The 20002-nt window shown below is 42.6% G+C and overlaps 1 protein-coding gene across 3 annotated transcripts in view; it reads left to right on the top strand.

The window, feature by feature from the left end:
• The first annotated feature begins 1212 nt into the window (after positions 1–1212).
• Positions 1213–20002, top strand: part of SMARCAL1 (SWI/SNF related, matrix associated, actin dependent regulator of chromatin, subfamily a like 1) — a 35561-nt gene continuing 16771 nt past the window's right edge. Inside the window, exons 1-9 of one of the 3 annotated variants that reach the window (XM_058028435.1) lie at positions 1213–1265; positions 2089–3280; positions 3976–4026; positions 6611–6871; positions 8002–8052; positions 10763–10943; positions 11888–12038; positions 14879–15037; positions 16783–16848. In XM_058028435.1, the coding sequence (XP_057884418.1) occupies positions 2179–3280; positions 3976–4026; positions 6611–6871; positions 8002–8052; positions 10763–10943; positions 11888–12038; positions 14879–15037; positions 16783–16848 (2022 nt within the window). In that variant the 5' untranslated portion in view covers positions 1213–1265; positions 2089–2178. The other 2 variants (XM_058028433.1, XM_058028434.1) reach the window with 2 other exon arrangements.

Here is a 20002-nt window from a genome sequence, read left to right as displayed (position 1 = left end):
TGGATGAATGGGCTGAGATTAAGGTATGACATTTAACATGACCAAGTGCCAGGCCCTGCACTTCACCCACAACCACCCCAGGCAGTGCTACAGGATGGGGGCAGAGTGGCTGAAAAGCTGCCCAGTGGAAAAGGATCCGGGGGTGCTGGCTGACAGCAGCTGAACATTGAACCAGCACTGCCCAAGTGGCCAAGCAGGCCAATGGCACCTGGCCTGTATCAGGAATAGTGTGGCCAGCAGGACCAGGGCAGTGATTGTCCCCCTGTGCTCAGCACTGGTGAGGCCACATCCTGAGTGCTGTGACCATTTCTGAGCCACTCAGCTCAGGAAGGACATTGAGGTGCTGGAGTCCAGACAAGGGCAACAGAGCTGAGGGGTCAGGAGCAGCTGGGGGAGCTGGGGGTGTTTAGCCTGGAGAAAAGGAGGCTCAGGGGAGACTTTATCACTCTCTGAAAGCACCTGAAAGGAGATTGCAGCTAGCGGAGGTAGGGCTCTTATGCCAGGCAGCCAGGGACAGAGCCTCAATCTGCGCCAGCGGAGGTTAAGGTGGGACATTATGAAGAATTTCTTCACAGAACAGGCGATTAGACATTGGAATGGGCTGCCCAGGGAGGTGGTGGAGTCACCTGGATGTGTTTAGTGAAAGACTGAACGCGGGCTTCAGTGCCATGATGTGGTTGACATGGTGGTGTTCGGTCATGGGTTGGACTCGATGATCTCAGAGGTCTTTTCCAACCTACCGATATTCAAAAATGACAAAGCGGCCTTGCAATGCCAGCTTCTGCTCCTAACCCCGGGGATAGAGTCCTTCCTCACTGCTGACAAGAGCCGTGACCCTTTCTCACGCATCAGCTCACTGCTGACTTCCCGCTCAGACACCGTTAGGAACAGCACATATTGGAGAGCCAGACCCACACAGCAGGGGCAGAGGGCGAGGGGATCTGCCCCGCCCGTACAGCGCTGGGTGCTGGCTGGGGAAGGACTTCAGCCTGGGGACGGCAGCAGAGTCCCCGCACGCCGTACGGGGCCTGAGCGAGGGCGGCCCCGCTGTCCCGGCTCCCTCCACGGAACGCCGCAACTCCAGCGCCCCCGAGATGGCGCCGCGACCGGAAGACTTCATTTCCCAGCGCCCCGCGCGCCCCGCTAGCCACTCTTATCTCCCGGCGTGCTGTGCACTCCCGGCCGCTCGGTGCCACAGGGCGGTAGCGCAGGGCCTGCTGGGAGCTGTAGTCTCTCAACGGCGCTCCGGGCCGCGCCCGCCGGCGGTGAGCGGGCGGCGGAGCCTCCGCGGCGGGCGGGAAGAAAGCCTGACCTCCGGGACCGCGGGGGTGGCGGGGGGACCTCCGTGGGGTCTGGGACGGGAGCCTGCCCGGCTCCTGGGAGAGGAGGGGGCAGAGGGTGAGCCCCACCGCCCGCAGGAAGCTGAGGAGCGGAGGGGCGGGCATCCCGTAGGACGCGGGCGGCGAGTGCATGGAGCGGGGTGGGCTGCTGGGAGAAGTGGCGGGAGGCAGCTCCTCGCTGCTGTGTGAAGGTCCGTGACCTGCGAACGGAGCTTTCTCAGGAGGAGCTGGCTCTGTCCTGTGGGGTTCAGCATGTATGTGCCACGCTGTGTGAGATACCCAGGAACCGAAGGTGAACAGGGAAGGTGGGCATCGTCCCATCTTTGCTAAAAGGTACCCGAAATAGGACACACTAACACCAAAGGGATGTAATCCTTTGCCTCCATGTGCCTTCGCAGGGCTGGCTCTGCAGTGCAGGGTTTCCCTGTGCTTTGCTATTTTACTAGTTCTGCTGGGAATTGCAGAGAAGAGTACTCGAATAGAATAGGAGTTTTCTCCTTTTTCCATATGTTTTATCTATGCAGGACTGGCATGCAAGGCCTCATCAGTGTCTGTCACCATCTACGTGCTGATAATGGCTCAGCATTAATGTGACAGCTTTACTGTACTACTAGATTCATGTAGGATCAGTTACAGTAATACTCAATTACTAATAATGCTAAGTTATCAATACAATAGTAATCTGTGGATTGGGTTTTTTTTTGTTTGTTTTTGGTTTTTTTGTTTGTTTGTTTGTTTTTTTCTGTAGACTGGCCTCTCTTCCTCTAAAGAAGCAGTTGCCTCTGTGATTAATTCCCAATGTAGTTTTGGTAGAGACTTGTTGTTGGAATTGTTGAAGATGTCGTCAGGCCTTACTGAGGAGCAGAAGAGGAGGATAGAGGAGAACCGGCGGCTGGCTTTGGCCAGGAGGGCAGAGAGGTTGGCAGCCCAGGGCACTGGGCACGGGGGCATCGCTGCAGCTCCGCACACCGGGCACGGGCTGGGCAAGCCGGGCGGCTCCAAGGAGGAAAACAATCATGTCGGGTTCACCAGCCAGCCCCCACTCAATCCAAACACACCTGTGGAGCAGAGGAGCTGTCTCCAGAAAGGCTATAACCATTACACAGCCAAGCAACAGATGGCTGGCTCACACAGAGAGCAGCAGAAGAGTTGTTCAGAGGACTCGGAGCAAGCAAGTGGCCTAAAGCAGTTCCCTGCGATGATCCCGAATTCTCTGAGTTATTCCCATAAACATTTCTTGGATGCTGGTAGTCAGGAAGATGGACAGCACACTTCTGTTAATCATGGAACATTCCAGCAGCCCAAATGCAACCCAGCATTCAAAAACCCCACAGGACCAGCTCATCCAAGATTCACTGATAATAGGCACCCTGAGGGTAGTAAAGATTTACAAACTCAGGACAAATCTGCCATTAACTATGTTTCGCCACCAGTCTGTGTTCTCGTGAGCGATTCAGAAATGCTGGCAAATATAAACATACCTACAGAAAGAACAGGGGGAGGTTTTGTCTCTCAGGCCAGTGATGGGATGCAGAAGCTGGCCACCTCTGCTGGTGTAGGCTCTGCCTTTGAAGCTGCCTCTCACAAGAAAGCAAATGTTATAAAAGCTAGTAAAGATTTACAAACTTGGGACAAATCTGCCATTAACTATGTTTCGCCACCAGTCTGTGTTCTCGTGAGCGATTCAGAAATGCTGGCAAATATAAACATACCTACAGAAAGAACAGGGGGAGGTTTTGTCTCTCAGGCCAGTGGTGGGATGCAGAAGCTGGCCACCTCTGCTGGTGTGGGCTCTGCCTTTGAAGCTGCCTCTCACAAGAAAGCAAATAATGTTACAAAAGGAAAATGTGTGAAATATGGGGAAGACCGATTCCAAGTTGAAATAGGGTACAATGCTGAACTTATTGCTGTGTTTAAGAAGGTTCCAAGCAAAGCCTATGGTAAGAATTGTTTGTTTGCTGTTATCTCTGTTTTAAATTGGGTTGAAGTTTTGGCATCTGCTGCTATTGTAGTTGCTACTTGCTCTTATCAATGTACCTATTGCCGGGGTGGAATTTGTGGTATTAATGGAGGATTAAAGAAGTAAATACAGATTAAATTGGATAGGAATTCTGGACATAAATAGCTTGAGCTTGGATTTAGAAAAGAAGTCTAAAGCCTTGCTTTATGAGTAGTGCTCTGAGAAGTTAAGTGGCAGCAGCTGGTCAGTTTGTTGAAAGTGAAGGAAGCAAAGTTATCCATAAACTGGGATGTGAAAATGGGTCACTTCAGCTATAGTTCAGAGTTATGAGCTGATTCTGTTTCATGGGTGACAGAGACCAGTGGAATCTCTCCCTTTTGTTTTTCTTCTAATATTTCACCATTATCTTTATTTGTTTTATTCTATTTTTGTTTTCCCTCAGGTTTTGGTGATCCCTGTGAGTGGTTGTTGCATTCCTGTTTAGTATTCATATTCCCTATGTTTTTTCTGATGTCATGTAGCTGTAAACATGGGCATAAGTGTTTTTCAGATGTGTGGCAAAAAATTTGCATGAGTAGATTGAATACTCTTACCTCACATGAACATTTTATGGCACCACTTTTTTTCTGCCCCAAATGATTCATATTCTGCCCTATTACTCTTGCCCTACTTTAGATCCTGCTATGAAAAAATGGAATTTCAGCATGGAAGATTACAGCAGTGTCTGTAAGTAAATGTTGAATGATAAAAACAAGTGGAATCTTGACACCCCCTCCTTCCCCTGCTTTCCATAGTTATTGTTTAGCTTTGTTAGTGTCTTGAGTAATAAAAGTAGTGCTACTTAAAGATAATGCCCATCTTTTAGGCAACAAGCTCATAACATTTTTCTGATATTTTGTGGTTGATTAGAAATAATTTAATTTTTCATGTAATCTAAATACCAAGCACAGGTTGCCCTTTCTCTACCATTGCATTTTTCAGCAACCAACAAGATCATAGGAAAATTATCTGCTGTGCTGGTACTTGTTTTGAATTTGTTTTGAAAACTGAGTGTGTTCCAGTGGCTAATGCTTAATTTCTGGGTCCATTCATGTATTTTCTGTTTAAATAGCTCTTCTATAAACACATTTATTGTTCATTTTGTGTGTCAGAAAAGGATAAAGAGTAGTTCTCCAGAGTTTTGAGTGAGACTGAAAATGAATTTGCCCTTTTTTTGGTATAACAAGGGAGGGTTCATTTTTTTTCCTCTCCTGTCTTCTTATTCTGGAAAGATGGAGAGATTATAGAGGCAAACACTTCAGGTAGGCTCTTCAGAAGCACACTGTACTGAAGTGAGTGATAAATCACTATTGATTTCAGTGGGAACAGAATTAGGCCTGTGTTGAGCACTTTAAAAAACCACAGTTGAGTGCTGGTATTTTAGCTTCCCATGTGGGTTGCCACACATTTATAATTTAAATGCTGTTGGCTTGCTTGAAGTGTATCAAGTACAGATGAGAGCAGAGTCTCTGCACCAAGGAGCCTGCAAATGAAGAGAATGGTTTTTAGAAATCAAGCATTTTTCTTTAAAGCCATGAAATACCTGAGGACTCTATGGAAGGTTCCTGTTTACAAGTGAAGACAGTATGTGACCAAAATTGGCCTGTGAAATTGGGGAAAATAGCCTGAGAAAAGGGAACTAACTTAAAAGGGCCTTGAAAATGTAAAAGTGAAAGTGTAAACCAATTATTTTTAAAGTTCCCACTTGTAATTTAGTTTTTCTGAATAATGTAATCCTGTATTACCTTTTTTTTCCTTTGTACTATAAATTAAACTTGCAGTCAAGCTTAGAAACAAATGTTGAAATAAAGGAGTAAAATAGGCTTTTTTCCTCCCTAATTTCTTTCCGTTTTAGTTGTAGAGGTGACCTCTAACTACACAATGCTAAACCAGTAGCATTTAAAATCTTTTGCTTGGTGCATTGGGAGGAGAAGGTGTAAATTGGTGTTTTCCAATCCCTCTAATTTAAAAATTATTTTCAGTGGGTACTCTTAAACTTTTTATTTGGAGTAGAAATCTCAAATGCTTGGATTTATTCAGGAAATCACTTATTTTAAAATAAGGTTGGATGATACCCAAATGGTTTATTTATTAATTGATTAGGAAGAAATTGTCTGATTTTCTTTTTTCTCCATTTTCACATCTTGACCACTGAACTTAAAGTTTGTACTTTTTTGTTGTGTATCAGTTTTCTGGACTAGTTAAAAAGAAGCAGAGAGGAGCATCATGTGCAGCTCAGTGCTCAAAAGACTGGATTCACCTGGGTTTATGCTAAACATCTCCCACAGAGGGAAAGTTGCCTTCTACAAGTACTTGAAGAGAGAGTGTGCTTAATGGTGCCTTGCTTTTGAGTGTAATGGACTCTGGAGATGTTCATGAATCTTTGTGTTACTATGGTATCTGTGAGGTGGAGGCTTGGGCACAAACTGCACTACTTTGGTGCTGTAAAAAGTATAAGAAATAGTATTTCTTAACCATCAAAGTTCAGTTATAATAATAAAGGCAACACATGGGTATGGATTGGCAGAGAAACACAGGGGCAAGTGACATGTTTATTTCTGTGGAGAGCTGTGTTCTCAGGCTAACATCAGTAAAATGCTGTGTCCCTCCAGTCTCCATGCCCTGGCATTGTGTCAGAAGTGATTGCTGGTGATGGGCAGGGCAGGAGTGCAGGTGGCTGGGGGGAGGTGCAAGTCTAACTGTAGGACGCAGAACAAAGGGTAATAAAGGTTAAAGGGAACTTAAATTGTAACAAAAGAGATTTAGGAACTGGGACTGGATTCCTTCCTACAGCATTCCTCCTAGGTGGATTGTCTATCAGACATTGATGTGAGGCAGGAGGCAGATTTTTAAATTTTTCTTCTTTGTTGTTTACAGAAGCACCTCCCCATCTTTTCAGACACATGCTATTGATCACCATGCCCCCGTCCCTGTGATTTTCCTAGTTAAAGCACTGTAAGGCTGGGTGCAATTTACTGCTAAATGTGCTTCTGCAGATTGTTTGCCCTGGCCTAGGGAGCCACATTTAAAATTGCTGACAGAGAGGGAGCTTAGTGCAATCACAGTGCTGGACAGGCCCTTGTTCATTTACTATCACATGTTCCCTTTGCCCCTGCTGCATTCTCTGTGGAAAATCCCACCAGCCTCCTCCTCCAGGCCATTGCTTTCTCTATTCTTTGTCCCTGTGAATGAAAGCAGGGAATCATCATCCCTTTTAAACTTGTGTGGGTTCTTCGTTATTAATTCTTTTCTATATCTCTACTCTCCCTAGTGGAAGCAGCCAATCAACTTTCATCAGTAATTCTGGCACCACTGGAAGGAGAAAGTGTGGTTGGCCTGGCATCAGGCTCTCATTTTGTTGGCAGCAGGGTTGATGTGAAATCCCTCTTGAAGATGTGTAAGAGCTGGAAGAAGCCCTCAGCCCTGGTCAAAGGGAAGTGTGTGCTCATCTCCCGCCTGCGATTTGAGGTCGATGTTGGGTATTCTGCAGAAGTGATTGCAGTGTTCAAAAAGATGGATTCCAGAAATTATGGTGGGTCTCCTGCTGTGTCTGCTTTGTAATAATGGCTGTGTTGGGGCTGCTCTTGCTTTGTAGATAAGAGGTTGTGAGAGTACATCCCTCTGAAAGAGCACAGGAGAATGTGCTTTGGTGAAGATTTTAAAAGATCTTGTAGTTCTAGTTTAGTGTTGTATCCATGTCCACCACTTTATCCCATGGCAGAACATGTCCTCTGCCTGTTAGCTGAGGTGATAGTTCAGGTCTCAGCATGATTACCTTGACATTTACTGTAAATACTGTAAATTAGGTGGGTTGTGCTGATAATCTGCCACCAGTATGGAGACCGTGCAAAGTTCTTGTCTTTATTATCAAATGCAGCAGGATGTTCTCTTACTTCTGCTTTACTGTGGTGTACAGTGGCTGCAACTGCCTGAGCAGATTTAGTTTGCCAGGAGTTTTACCAATATTTTCAAGGCAAGTGTAACTGTAGAGCACTCTTTATGTTGGCATTCAGATTTCTATGGTAAATATAATTTTTTTTCCACTTGTAATTTGGGAAATGAGACACAGTGATGAGGTGACATGCACAATGTCACAGGCAGTGACAGCATGGAGAAGAAATTCCGGAGCTCTAGTTCTTTGGGCAGGGTCCCACTTCCTTGTTGTGCCTTCACCTGACTCTGAATTTAGTCTTCTTTCCCTGGTATTGCACACAGCTTCTACGCAGGGATAAGCCTGCCAGAAAGGTCTGGCATTAAATTTGGATGTTGATGAATTTCCTCCTGCACCCTCCTGAGCACTTTGACTCTAGGGTATGGAGGCACAAGTGAAAGTGATTGTTTTACTGACTGAAGTCAGAGTTTGTTGATTCACAAGCAGAAACTTTGCACACATTCTTCATCCCTTCTTGCAGTGAAGAAAAAGTGGTTGCCAAAATCCTTGAGCAGATGGGTTCATTAGGAGAGCTGATCTTGGCTTGCTCTGGTGATACCACCATTTCTAGATGTATGGTCATACTTTTAAATCTTTTCCAAACTGACTGCTTAACATGACAGCAAACACAGGAGAATTGATTTTGGTCAAGGTAATAGTTCTTCTAAAATGGACAGAGAATTCAGTCTTTTAAAAGAGACTTATGACAGTGTTTGTTGTAACTATTGCAGATATGAATACCAGAAAATGGAATTTCCTGCTGGAGGATTACCCCAAACTAAGTGAGTAGCTGTGTTTCTCCAGTGAAGGAGAACTTCTGTGCATCAGTTTCTGTCTATTTCCTTTTGCCTTTATGTATCTGTATAATCCTGCTGAAACTGTGACTTGCCAAACTGAAATGTAAAACTGTCTTTTAGTATGTTTTTTTTCCTAATAGATGCAACTTTGCAGAATCATCCAGTCTCTGCAGCATGCTTCTAGCACATCTGCTTCTCAGGTTTTTATGTTTAATTGAGGTTATAGAGTGCTTTGAGATGAATAGCAGTACACAAGTCCTATAGATTGTAACTATTATTTATCATCGCAGTCAGCATGCTGTGTTTGCTTCACTGCTCATGTGAGGGTTTGTGGCTGTGGAATTTGGTGGGGGTAAGTTTCAGAAGGATAATAAGCCAGGTGCTCTCTGCACATCCTTGGGAAGTGTGAGTGTTTCAGAGGTGAAATGCTGTTGCTCAGAGTGCTTGTTCTCCAGCATGGGCTCCTCCTTCCATGGGATACCAGAGTGTGTTTAATAACTGAGTAAGTGCCTGCTTCTATGATGCATGCCTTAATAACATTAGTAATGGTTGTAGGGCTGAAAGCCCTGTGGTGGGGCTGTGTAGGAAGGCCAGGTCTTGAAAACAAGTGAGTGTGTCTTGGAGGAGACTGTTATGGAACTGCAAGATTAGGATGTTGACATTCCTGATTTTGGTGAGTGCTGATGATCACTCACAATTTGCTCAGAAGGCCTTTTGTACGTGCAAAGGGCCTGATCCTGTAGCATGTGCCAGGCAGTGTGAGCATGCACATCACCTCCTAGTCTGTCATGGGATCAGTCATGCTGGCTGGGAGTTGTACACATTACATGAGGTGTTCAGAATCCCACAGATTTGAGGAAAGGAAAATAATTCCATGAATCTTGCAGAGTGTAATTTGTGAGGGCATTTGAGGATTCCAGCACGTGCCTTTTAGAGGAGCAGCATTTGCTTTGTTGCCTGTTCATTTGCCTACATCAAAATTAAAAAAAGAGAATTTAGGCTGGATGCCATTTCCAGCAGAGAGATCTGTTAGCTGGGAACTGTTTGTAGAGGTTAATGTCTCTTTGCCTAGTTGCTCAGTCATCTTTATATAAAGGTCACTTCACTAAAAACTGTCTGTTGGATGAATCATGCTGGTGGCAGATATATCTTAATCACTCTCCCAGCTCATGTACAGAACAATAGCAGCAGAATTATCAGTGAGCAAATTGTAGCAATTATGCTAACACACATCTCGGTCTGTGAGTGTAATAACAAGCTTGTGCTGTTCTTTGGATGGAGAGAGTTCCTGCTATTGAAGAAGTATAAATTAAACCAGAGAGTTTTAAAAGTTTGGTCATTGCCCAACCACAAATGGAAATCTTTTCATATGTATATTTCTTGGAATTGCTTTCCCCCTTTATATGGCAGGGGTCCATCCTGCTGTTTTCCTCTTGGAGACTACTGAAACAAAAATACCTAATTGAATTCTGGTGCATTTACTGCTGGTATAGTGAGTTCTTATTTTAGTTGTTTTTCCAAGCAGGTTTTTTTTTGCCTTCTGGACTTCATATACAAACCATTATTAAAGAAAAAAAAGGAAGCTGCTTCCTGCAATAAAAATTTGTGCCCCTGCATTTGTTTTTCCTAGTGTAGGGGTGTCTTTGATTTCATAGTCACTGGACAAAAATTATTTAATAAGTTCTCCTGGTTACAGCTCGCTGTGTGTTTAAAACTGGTGTTAATTTGCTTAGAGATTAACTGTTGGATTAAAAAGAAACACTTTTATTTTTGGGGGGATGGAATAGAGAGGCTGTTGGAGGGGACTAAAGTAGGGTTGTCCAGGAGGAGAATTGGCTGGATGCTCTGGTAGTTATGATGTGTGGGTTGAAAAGGTGAAGGCTCTGAGGTCTTGGTATAATGGATGCTGGGGATCCCTTTAGTCAAACTGGGAAGGTAAAGTTGTGAGGCTTCATGGGTGAAGTACTGAGGAGCTGAAGTGGCTGCCTGTAAGCTGCTTCTGTCCAGGAGAAGAGCAGTGGCCACCAGCTGGGCAGGGAGGTGCTATGGATCCTGAAGGATGGCTGTTGGAGTGCTGCTGGTGATGGTACAAAAGCTGTTTCTGAGTCTTGAGGTGCTTCCTGTTTTCTTACCCAATGGGGTAAAGTGGAGGCAGAACCCAACTGTGTGAATTCAGGGAGCAGGAGGAGAAGAGAGTTTTCAAAATTGAAGATCAATTATATTCTTTAGGTAACTCTCTTCAGTCACTTCTGATGGTTTTGTCATGGTGGGCACCTCAGAGGTACAGAATCCCAAGGTCAAGATAAAGATGCCCCTGCTTTCTAGGCTTCAGGAGCTCTTTTTTTCAAATCTGTACTTCAATTCTGAGTAAAGTGTGCCCTAAGCTGCCCTCAGCATGAATAATCCAGCTCCAGCTGTATTAGTAGCAATCGTCTCTGAATGATGGCATCAGAGTTGCAGTTTTTTATAATCAAGTCTAAGTAAGAGGGGAGGAGATGTGATTCATCATGTGGTTCTGAAATAGACTTTAGGGAAGAGGCCAGGCTAACACCTGTGCATGATGCCATGATTTCTGTGACCTGTTTCAGGATAGGAGATGATATTTCTGATGAGGTTGAGGGTTGTGTCCTGAGATCCATAATGGAAGTTGTGTGTGTGTTGTCCTTCAGATAATGAACTGCTCTGTTCTTTGCAGTGCAAGAGTTACTGAGCCTCGTGTCCGTAGAAGTGGAGCCACTGCCTGAAGCAGTAATTAAGACCTTTGCTGCTCAGCTCCAGAGATCTCCATCACTGACAGACATTCCTGATGCTGACCTTTCAGGAGTGGACTCCAAAATTGTGACGAGCCTCATGCCCTTTCAGCGGGAAGGTGTGAAGTATGTCCTTTTAGCATGCTGTTAAGTGCTAGTCCTTGTCTAGAATTGTGTCATTTTTATTGGTGCACAGATTGCCTTCTTGTCCATGGAGGGCTCTGCATTTCTCTAGAGTCTGGGCCTATTATACTCTGCCACTTTGATTATTTGGTATAGGATGGTTTGTTTAGGACTTTTTTTTTTTTAATTCTTTATTATTTTTTGGGTGACACATCTGTTTTATTTCGAGATAGAATTCATCATGAGTCAGGTGGAAAGTAGTATTTTGCTAGCCTAAAAAATTGATCAAATGATACATCTCTGATCTCCCTCTTGTGATTCAGTATGTAGATATTTGTCATATGATTTTTTATTTTGTAAGGTAATTGTTTTTTTTTCCCAAGTGCATCTCTTCTGTTGTTGTTGTTTTTTGAATATTAAATACGTATGGGAAAGGACCAAGAAATGGGACTCAAGCCCTAAAACATTTTAAATTACTATTTATATGTATAGATAAAAGTTTAAGTGTCCCTGTCCCCATCATATATAATCAATAGTTGTTGATTTCAATATGCAATCCAGGACAGTCTGTACTTAATGGTCTTAAATTGCTATTGTTGTTAGTAATAATTTCTTAGCCAGAATGAACTCTGGAACACAATGTGAGTAATATAATGGAAAAAATGTGCTTTAAATAATTGTAAGGTCTTGAGACTACTTCTCATATGAAATCAAAGATTTCATATGAGAACCACAGCTGAACCACTCTGTTAAGGCATTTGCAAGCTTTGAGAGATTTGTGGGAGTTGCTCACTGTATGAAGACTAAGGGAGAAAATCCAGGTTTACTGAAGAACCCAGATCACTTACAGGTGATCCACATCAGAGGCTTCATCATGACTTGTGCTCATCATGGTTGCCAGATACAACCCATCTCTTGACTCTTCTTTCCCTCTCTGTTTTTCCCAGTTTTGCCATTTCCAGAAAGGGACGTTTGCTGCTGGCAGATGACATGGGCCTGGGCAAGACCATCCAGGCCATCTGCATTGCTGCCTATTACCAGCAGGAGTGGCCCTTGCTGGTGGTCACTCCTTCTTCTGTGAGGTTTACATGGGCAGAGGTACTGTGGGCTTGGCCATGTGCAGGGGTCAGTGAAGAGCCTGTGGGATGGTTACACTGTGCTGTGCTTTGCAAAAGTTAAACTTTTAAATGTATTAAGGCAAAGAAACAAAAAAAATATACTGATTTAGAAACTTGATGATAGTGGGAAAATGCTTGGCATTGACTGTATGGTATATGCCTAATTTTTTTTTTATTGGCTGATTTTCTTTTCTTAGTCCAGCTGATCTGTTGGGAAAAGGGACAGCTAGAGAAAGTGTGTCCTCTGACCCTGTGTTAACTTTTTCCCCTGCAAGTCAGTTGGCTCCAAGTGGGCATTTTACTCATCAGTGTCAAAGATAATAGTTACATTCAAGCAATTGTCTGGTATTTGAGCCCATGATAGCAGTATTTGCCAGTTCCTTGGCTGGAACAGAGTCCCAGATGCTGGGATTCTCCATTCTGTTCAAAAAGCCCCATTATCATCATCATTGTCTGTCATAATAGGTCTTTTGGCCTGTCCAGTGTATGCTGCTGACTCTCTGAGTCCTTTATTAATGTTGGTCAAAGCCCAAGAGAGCTTGGATGGCTGAGAAGTGTCTTGAAATAAATCACTGCCATAGTTTGTACCCTGAGGCTGCTGGGTTGCCATGGGCTAGTGAAATGTTCAGTGTGGGAGAAAAAGGTGAGCCAGAGCTTTTAGGTCAGTGAATTCTTTCCAGAGAAGGAGGAGGTGGGAATTTAGCTTTTCCTGGAATATGGCATTGATGAGAAAAGTATTGATTTGGATTTACTGGTTTTGTGCTATAACCAGGTTGGTAGAGCATCTTGGTGTGAGTTTTATTATCCAGTAGTGCAACAAAATGCAGGGGGAAAAGAAGATAAAGTTGTTTACTGAGAATGGGAGTGATACTCATCATACTTGAAATCTCAATGTCTATACACCTGTTGGACAGCACCTAACCTGAGTGCATCTGTGGGTTATCTACCAGGAACAATTTGGGCCTAGGTTTCCTGAAGTACTGGGAACTGCAAATAAACTTCTACATTCTGCTTCAAGAGATTTAAGAAATATGAGGCATTTTTGAATGGTTGTTTTATTGTTTATTTTTTAAATTTGAGTGCTTGATTTCTTCCTTCCCCTGCTCCCAGCTGCCCAGGAGGCTCCTGTGAGAGATGTTTTGTTAGGACACTTCTTTAGAGATCTGGTTGGTTTTTGAGTATGTGATGGATGTGGATGTAAGAAAAATGTGTCACAGAAATTCAGAAGGTGAAATTTGTTATAGTCTGTAATCTACTCAGTTCATTCTTGTACAGATGTGCTGTACTGTAATGGTTACAAGCTTTTGTGGTGTCTCTGGAACCAAATCAGCAGAAATTTTCTTCATCTTAGTGATATCAGTGTTGTACTTTGGCTTTTTGTGCTCAGGCCACTGAGTGACTTTATAGTCAAGGTGCCATGGGAAGGGACAAGGTACTCTTGGGTCTGAAGTGTTGCACCCCTGTGCATTTAGAGTTCAGCATTGAAACTTAAATAATTAACAGGGTGGTTTCATAGCACTCCTTGTGGACTAAGGTCAGCACCCCATAAAAAATGCAGGATCAGTTTTATGCTGTAAATTATTCCCATGCCCTTTATAAAAGGAGAGGGCTGTACAGTAGGAGTTTCCAGGTACTTTCCTTTTGCTGCCACCTTTGTCCTAAATTCTGACATGGTGTCAAGCACATCCTTTTCTGGGTGGTATCTAACCTTGCCTGCACATTCACTCATTTGGTGGTGCTTTCAGTGAGTGGAGAAGGATAGTTCATTGTTACTTTCTCACATACTCAGAAATGTGAGAAGCTCACTTTTAACTGCTGCTGCATGAGGTTGCTGAACAGTGGAGAGGAGTGATTGTGGTATGGGGATTTCAACAGGCAAAGCTCCTAGAGACAGAGATGCCATTTCTCATCACCATTTGGTTACGTGTCTGTAGGGACCAGATCCTGATGGGCCCAGGCAGTTTTCTGCAGAGCAACATAGCAGAACTCAAATGTTGCAGAGAGCTTGGTGTCACTGGGGACAGAATTACAAGGGAAATGGTGGGTGGTCTGGCTAACAGATGGGTTTGGGGGAGGATATCTTGCTCTGGTGTGTGGAGCATTTCAAGGGGTTGATTGAATGACAATTACCACATGAATTTCAGCTGCTGTCATAGAGCAGCTGGTGTGTTGTCAACTTGATCTTTTCATTTTGGTTTTGTTTTTTTGGCTTTGGGGTTTTTTTGGTGGACTTTTTAAGAAGAGGAGGTAGTGGAAGGGTTTTGTTCATCTGGATGAGTTGTACTTCACCCTCACCATGGAGTAAACATTGCTATAGTCATAGATGTTTACTGCTTAGAAGTCTGTGTTTCACAGCTATAGGTTTCTGTTGAATGGGAAAACTAATTTTCCCTGTAAGCAATGGTCACAGTATTCTCTGGCTCTGAGCATAGCAGGTACCTTTCTCAAGAGGTTATGCACGTTTCCACTAAAAATCAGATTTTTGTTTGGTTTTTTGGGGTATTACTGGGGTTGGTTTGTTTTTCTTTTGTTTGTTGGCTTTGCTTTTTTTTCCACTAAGAGGGAATAGGGTTTGAGCTTTCCTTGCTATATAAAGTAGATGTTGCCTTGTAGCCTGGGTTCTGTTCTTGATGTTCCCATTACCAGGGAGGTTGCCATGGGAAGGCTGCTTACCCTTACTGTGCTCCAAAGCAATGTCTAATGGTGGATGGGATGGGTCCATGTTCTAAATATTCATGAGGATGTTCTGTGTAATGCTTTGGGATCTTGACAAAGAAGATAAGCACCAGAATGCAATTAATTTCTTTCCTCTTCCTCCAGGCATTCCACAGATGGCTTCCATCCTTGAGTCCAGGAAGCACCAATGTCGTAGTGAGTGGGAAAGACAACCTAACAGGAAGCTTGATCAACATCATCAGTTTTGATCTCCTCAGCAGGATGGACAAGCAACTTAAGAGCACATTCCAAGTAGTTATTGTTGTAAGTGGTACATGAAAATATTCGAATTCTACCTGCAAATGTGGTAGCCTTTGTACAGCAAAGAAGTGTGAAGTGGGCCTTATTTAGAACTGAAAGTATCTTGTAATTGTGGCTGTGATCACAGCTGTCTTCATGAGTACAAGCATGAGGTTTCTCTGAAACCTGTTGAAATAACTAGTAGAGTTTAATTCCTTTGTGATTCCTTAGGCTGTCTTTTCACTTACTGGTTATGGTGCCTCTCTGATTTCATTGTGCTTGCTCATGTCCTCTGCTGGAGAGAAAAGTGTTTAATGTGGTGTGTCAATACAGTAGTCATGAAATTGTATCTTCTTAAGTCTTGGACTTCAGGGTGGTGTTAGTGTTTATCCAGTAAAGCAGATAACCTTTCAACATCAAGTGTGTGGGTAAAGCATCAAAAACATCTCCCTTAGCTTGTGTTCCACTGACAATCTGCATTAAGCCTTCTTTGATCATTTGTATCATTTCTTTTGTAAATTACTTCAAATTCCAGTTTTTATCTTTTTATAGAGCCACAGTAAATGGAATTTTTCTGAATTTCAGTTACTAAAAATTCAAAACATCTAGTGTTTCAAATCCAGCTTGGATCAATAGAGAGCAAAAGTGTACATGTAGCTTACTGTGAGTATTTGATGTTCACAGTCTGGTTTTCAGCACACACACACACCTGCCCAAAGATCATGACAATTGGAACATACTAATCTTTCTGTTTCTCAGCTTCAGATGGGAATGTGGTAATAGATGGAGTTCTTTGGAGACCAAGGTACTCATAGGGGAACTGATCTTTTTCATTTTTATATTTTGTCTCCTACACACACTGACTAAACATTCTGTCAAGGTGGAAATGCAGATTATTATTTTTGTAGGCTTGAGGCTACTGCCTTGGAACTTTTAACCAGCCCTGAACTGGCAGATGTTCTTTCTGTGTGTTTGTATGTTCAAATTTGGACCCTTGGTGGGTTTTTACAGATGAGAGTAGTCCTACTGAGTGCTGAGCTTTCCTGCTTTTTCTTCCACTCTTCTTTTGGTGGCTGGGAAAATGAATGTAGCTTATTTGTTATTTGTGAGGGAGAAGGCTGTGCCTGAGAGGCTAAGCAGTTACGTTGTCTTTGCATGCTTGTTTCCACACACATGGAAAGATGAGAATATACCCTTGGAGGGTGCCAACTGCTTTTTGTGCCTTAAATTCTGCCTTACTATAGCAGTAGAAGTGAAGCCCATTTGAGGGTGATGTCTGAAGTAGGAGACTATTACCCACCTGGTGAGTCCTATCAGCAGAACAGTTGGATCTTAATTAGATTTCTTTTTTCCTTATCATTTGTATTAACCCCTTATTAAGGGAACTGGAACTGTATAGGCCTCCTGTGTTTGCTGCATTTAAAAGATACATAGGGGCAAATGAGTATCAGTTATGGAAATAATATTCCTCTTTCTCCTCCCCTCTCCAGCCCTCTCTGCTCACTTTTTTTTGGTGTTCATTTATGATTCATGCCTCCAAGGTTTGATTTTGTTCCATTTGATTGCAGCTGCAGGTTTGAGTGCAGGAAGCCTGCTACTCTGCATCCTGTCTTTTTGTTTAGAATTTGATGTGACTATTCCAATGCCTGAAATATCCTGAATGAAAGGCCTGTAATGCTGGATGGCTGAGAATACTGGGAATTTGTTCTGTGACTGCATTTGGACTATGGATCTGAACTGACTTTGCTTTCATGCTTGTTTTGTTTCAGGATGAATCTCATTTCCTGAAGAACACAAAAACTGCACGCTGCCAAGCTGCCATGCCTCTACTCAAGGTGTGTTTGCTGGCTGCCAAAGCTCTGAGTGCTAACCTCAGGTTCCCAGGGCAGTGTAGCTCCACTTACCAGGTTTAGGAAACACCAGCTGAATTCTTTGTGTGTAAGGGGAAATTTGGGTAATAGTGTAGATCCAAAACAGAAATTGGACTTTACCACTTGGTTCCATACAAATATTAGATGGTAAAACCTAACAAAACAACTTCAAAAGCTTGATACAATTGTAGTACTGCCACTGATGGGTTCTGTCATGACAGGGAGAAGGGAATGTCAGAACTTACTGGATGTATTCAGGGAGAGTACACAGAATATAGTGGTGTCAAAATAGCTTGTTAAATGAAAATAATCATTATCAGTTACTTCTTGGCACACAGCTTGCTGCTGCATGTCAGACTGGCATTGCCTAGGGCCCTTCCCTGGTTTTAGGGTTCTAGACTGTTCCTGCAGGCTTCCAATGTATTTGTTTGTCTGGTTACATGTACAGAGCCACTGGGAAATGGCAGAATGTGAGGTTAGTGGGACAAGTGGCCCACAGAAGGGAGGCAGTAGTCAATTATAAGATACCAGGAGAAATGTAAATTCTAAAATTTGCCTGTTGTCCTGGGATCAAAGACTCAAACTCACCCTGGTGGCCTCTAACAGATACAGATTTAAGTTACGGGTAGTTTCTAGACACTGCAGAGTCTGTACTTTGGAAGAAGGTAGATGCAGTTCCTCTTCAGCAATTAACCAACAGTATGTATAAAGGGAAGATCTGATCTGTGATGGCTTTATTGCAACCACCTTTAATATGCAAGATTCTTAATGGCTTGCTGAAGATGGTTGTCCTTGAATAACTTGGTTGTTCTCCTTAAAGGCCTGACTCTTCTCTTAGTTTTCAAATCACTTCAGGCTTTTAATGCTTGGAAGCTTAAGTGGGAGGTCCAATTCTGTGAGCAGTTTGAAATACAGTAATTAGGGTGTATGACTGAAAATTGTGGAAAATAACAAATTCGCCCTCATTTTGAGCAAAATGCTCAAAAACCAGCCTTATCCTTTGCTACTTGAAGCTTTGTAAGGATCAGCTTGTCAAAATTATTTTCAGGCTGCAAGATATGAGAGTGAAAGATGGTAGCTGTTAGGCAGAGGTTAATTGCCTGTATGCACTTCCTGAGAATTTACAGTTTTATGCTGTCACATCACTGGTCTTAAAGAATTGAGAGCTGATGCTTCTGAAACTGAATTTCAGTCTTCTGAAAGCATTAAGAGTTTCATATTCATATGAAACATGGTGCATTATCTCACCTGCAATGAGCATGCAGTACCAGATGTTTTGTGTTAGATGTTCAGGTAAATTCTGTTTGCCTGATTGCTGACTAAAATTTCTGAAGTACTTGCAATAATAGCCATTTTTCTTGCTTTCCAACATAGGCATTTTGCTCTAAAACTATCCCCTTTGGCAGGTGTGTCTTCAGCTCCTAGTGAGTGATGCTGTGGTCACTCCTGGCACAACACATCACACCAGTATTTCTGTATTTGAAAGAACTTTTTGTATGTGAAAGAACTGCCAAAATATCAGGAGCTTTCATCACTTAAATACTGAATCCAACAACTATACTATGTGATACCTATTGTAAGTAGCCAGTGGGATAGAAATGAGAGTATTTTCATTCTTTTACATGATACCTTAAAATTACTGAATAAGAGGTGTGGCTAAACATGCTGCTGAAGATAATATTCTTATTCTTGCCTTCTTTATGTTAAAAAGGTTTGAGCAGCAGTAGGGCTCTTAGAAGAGAGCAGAAAAAGGTGTAACTGTATAAGCAAGTCCTTGAGAGGTAAACTGCTTCTAGTAGCCCAGTCCCTACCTTAAGGTTACAGTGTGCAGCTGTGCCAGTGCTGTAACCAGAGGCTCTGGAGCTAATGCTTGCCTTGTTTGTTTACCTTCTGAGCATTGCCACTTCTAACTGTTAGCATAACACCACTTTAAACTATCCGAAATTGCCATAGTTGCTGGTATTTCCTATGAGGATCTCAATGTCTTAAAGCATAAAACTTGAATGGACTTCTAGGGACCAAAAAAAAAGAAACCTTCTTAAGAAATGTGATCCTTGGCCCTTACATGCTGCAAAGATTTATGAGTCCATAATGACACTGGACAGATCTAAGTTAAAATGTTTTGGAGATAAAAAAAATTAATTAAGTATGGATGGAACTGAAAAAAATTTCTATCTTGATAGAATTTGCACTTTCGACTTCTCCAGTTGAGTAATAAATGAAATACATAAGTTGTTGCAAGTGTTTTATACAGAACTGCACAATAATTGGATTAAATTGGTACATTGATAATAAAGATGACATACCGTGGATATTAGTTTCTAATTTGTCTTGTTAGATAGCCAAACTGAATTTCCACCTCTCAGATCTTTATCTCATTGTTACAGCATTTAAAGCCTTATTTTAGTTTTTATGTCTGATGTTGACAGGTTTTCAAAATTGTGTTTTTAGCCAGTCAGTCATAATTCATCTTTTCCTGCTCTCTTGTATATATTGCAGAGCAAGTGTGGTATGGAATTGTCAACCAAAGCCATGTATTAAACATGTCACCTAAGTTTGCCCATTGGGGATTTTTAGACATCTTTTTAATATTAACAAAAGCTGCAAATTTTGTGTGTGCACCACTCAGTATCTTTTCTGACATACTTGGCTGCTACCCTGACAGAGATTCAGAAAAGTTTTGCTTGAGACAAAGGAAGAAATTTTGTAATGGCTGGATGAATGTATGCAGTGGCTGTGCTCACTGCCTCATGGCTCACCCCAGGTTGTCATTAGTTTAGAATGAAAATATAGACATGTGATGCCAGATTTACTGTTAGTGGACAGAACTTTGAGAGGAACAGTAAGATAGAGTGAAATAGCAGCAGCAAGATGTTTAGGCCATATATCTTATTCCCTTCATGTTCCAGTGCATGTGCAAACTTGTGGGTGTGCAGGCTTGTACATGGGGGAGAATGCTCTGTCTGCCTCAGTGAAAGGAGGTGGTAGAGTTTGCACAGTCTGTGTGCATCCCTGCAGAATTATGGAGAAGGATGGATTGAAAGCTGTAGTAGAAAACAGTCCTTTGATGTTTGGTCATGTGGCAGAAATGCTGCTTTCAAAGTCAGCCGGCTTTCAC

This window comes from Melospiza georgiana, chromosome 7, assembly GCF_028018845.1.
Source record: "Melospiza georgiana isolate bMelGeo1 chromosome 7, bMelGeo1.pri, whole genome shotgun sequence".
Lineage (NCBI taxonomy): Eukaryota > Metazoa > Chordata > Aves > Passeriformes > Passerellidae > Melospiza > Melospiza georgiana.
Note: the sequence above shows the minus strand (reverse complement) of the source record. Positions and strands in the feature narration are given on the sequence as shown.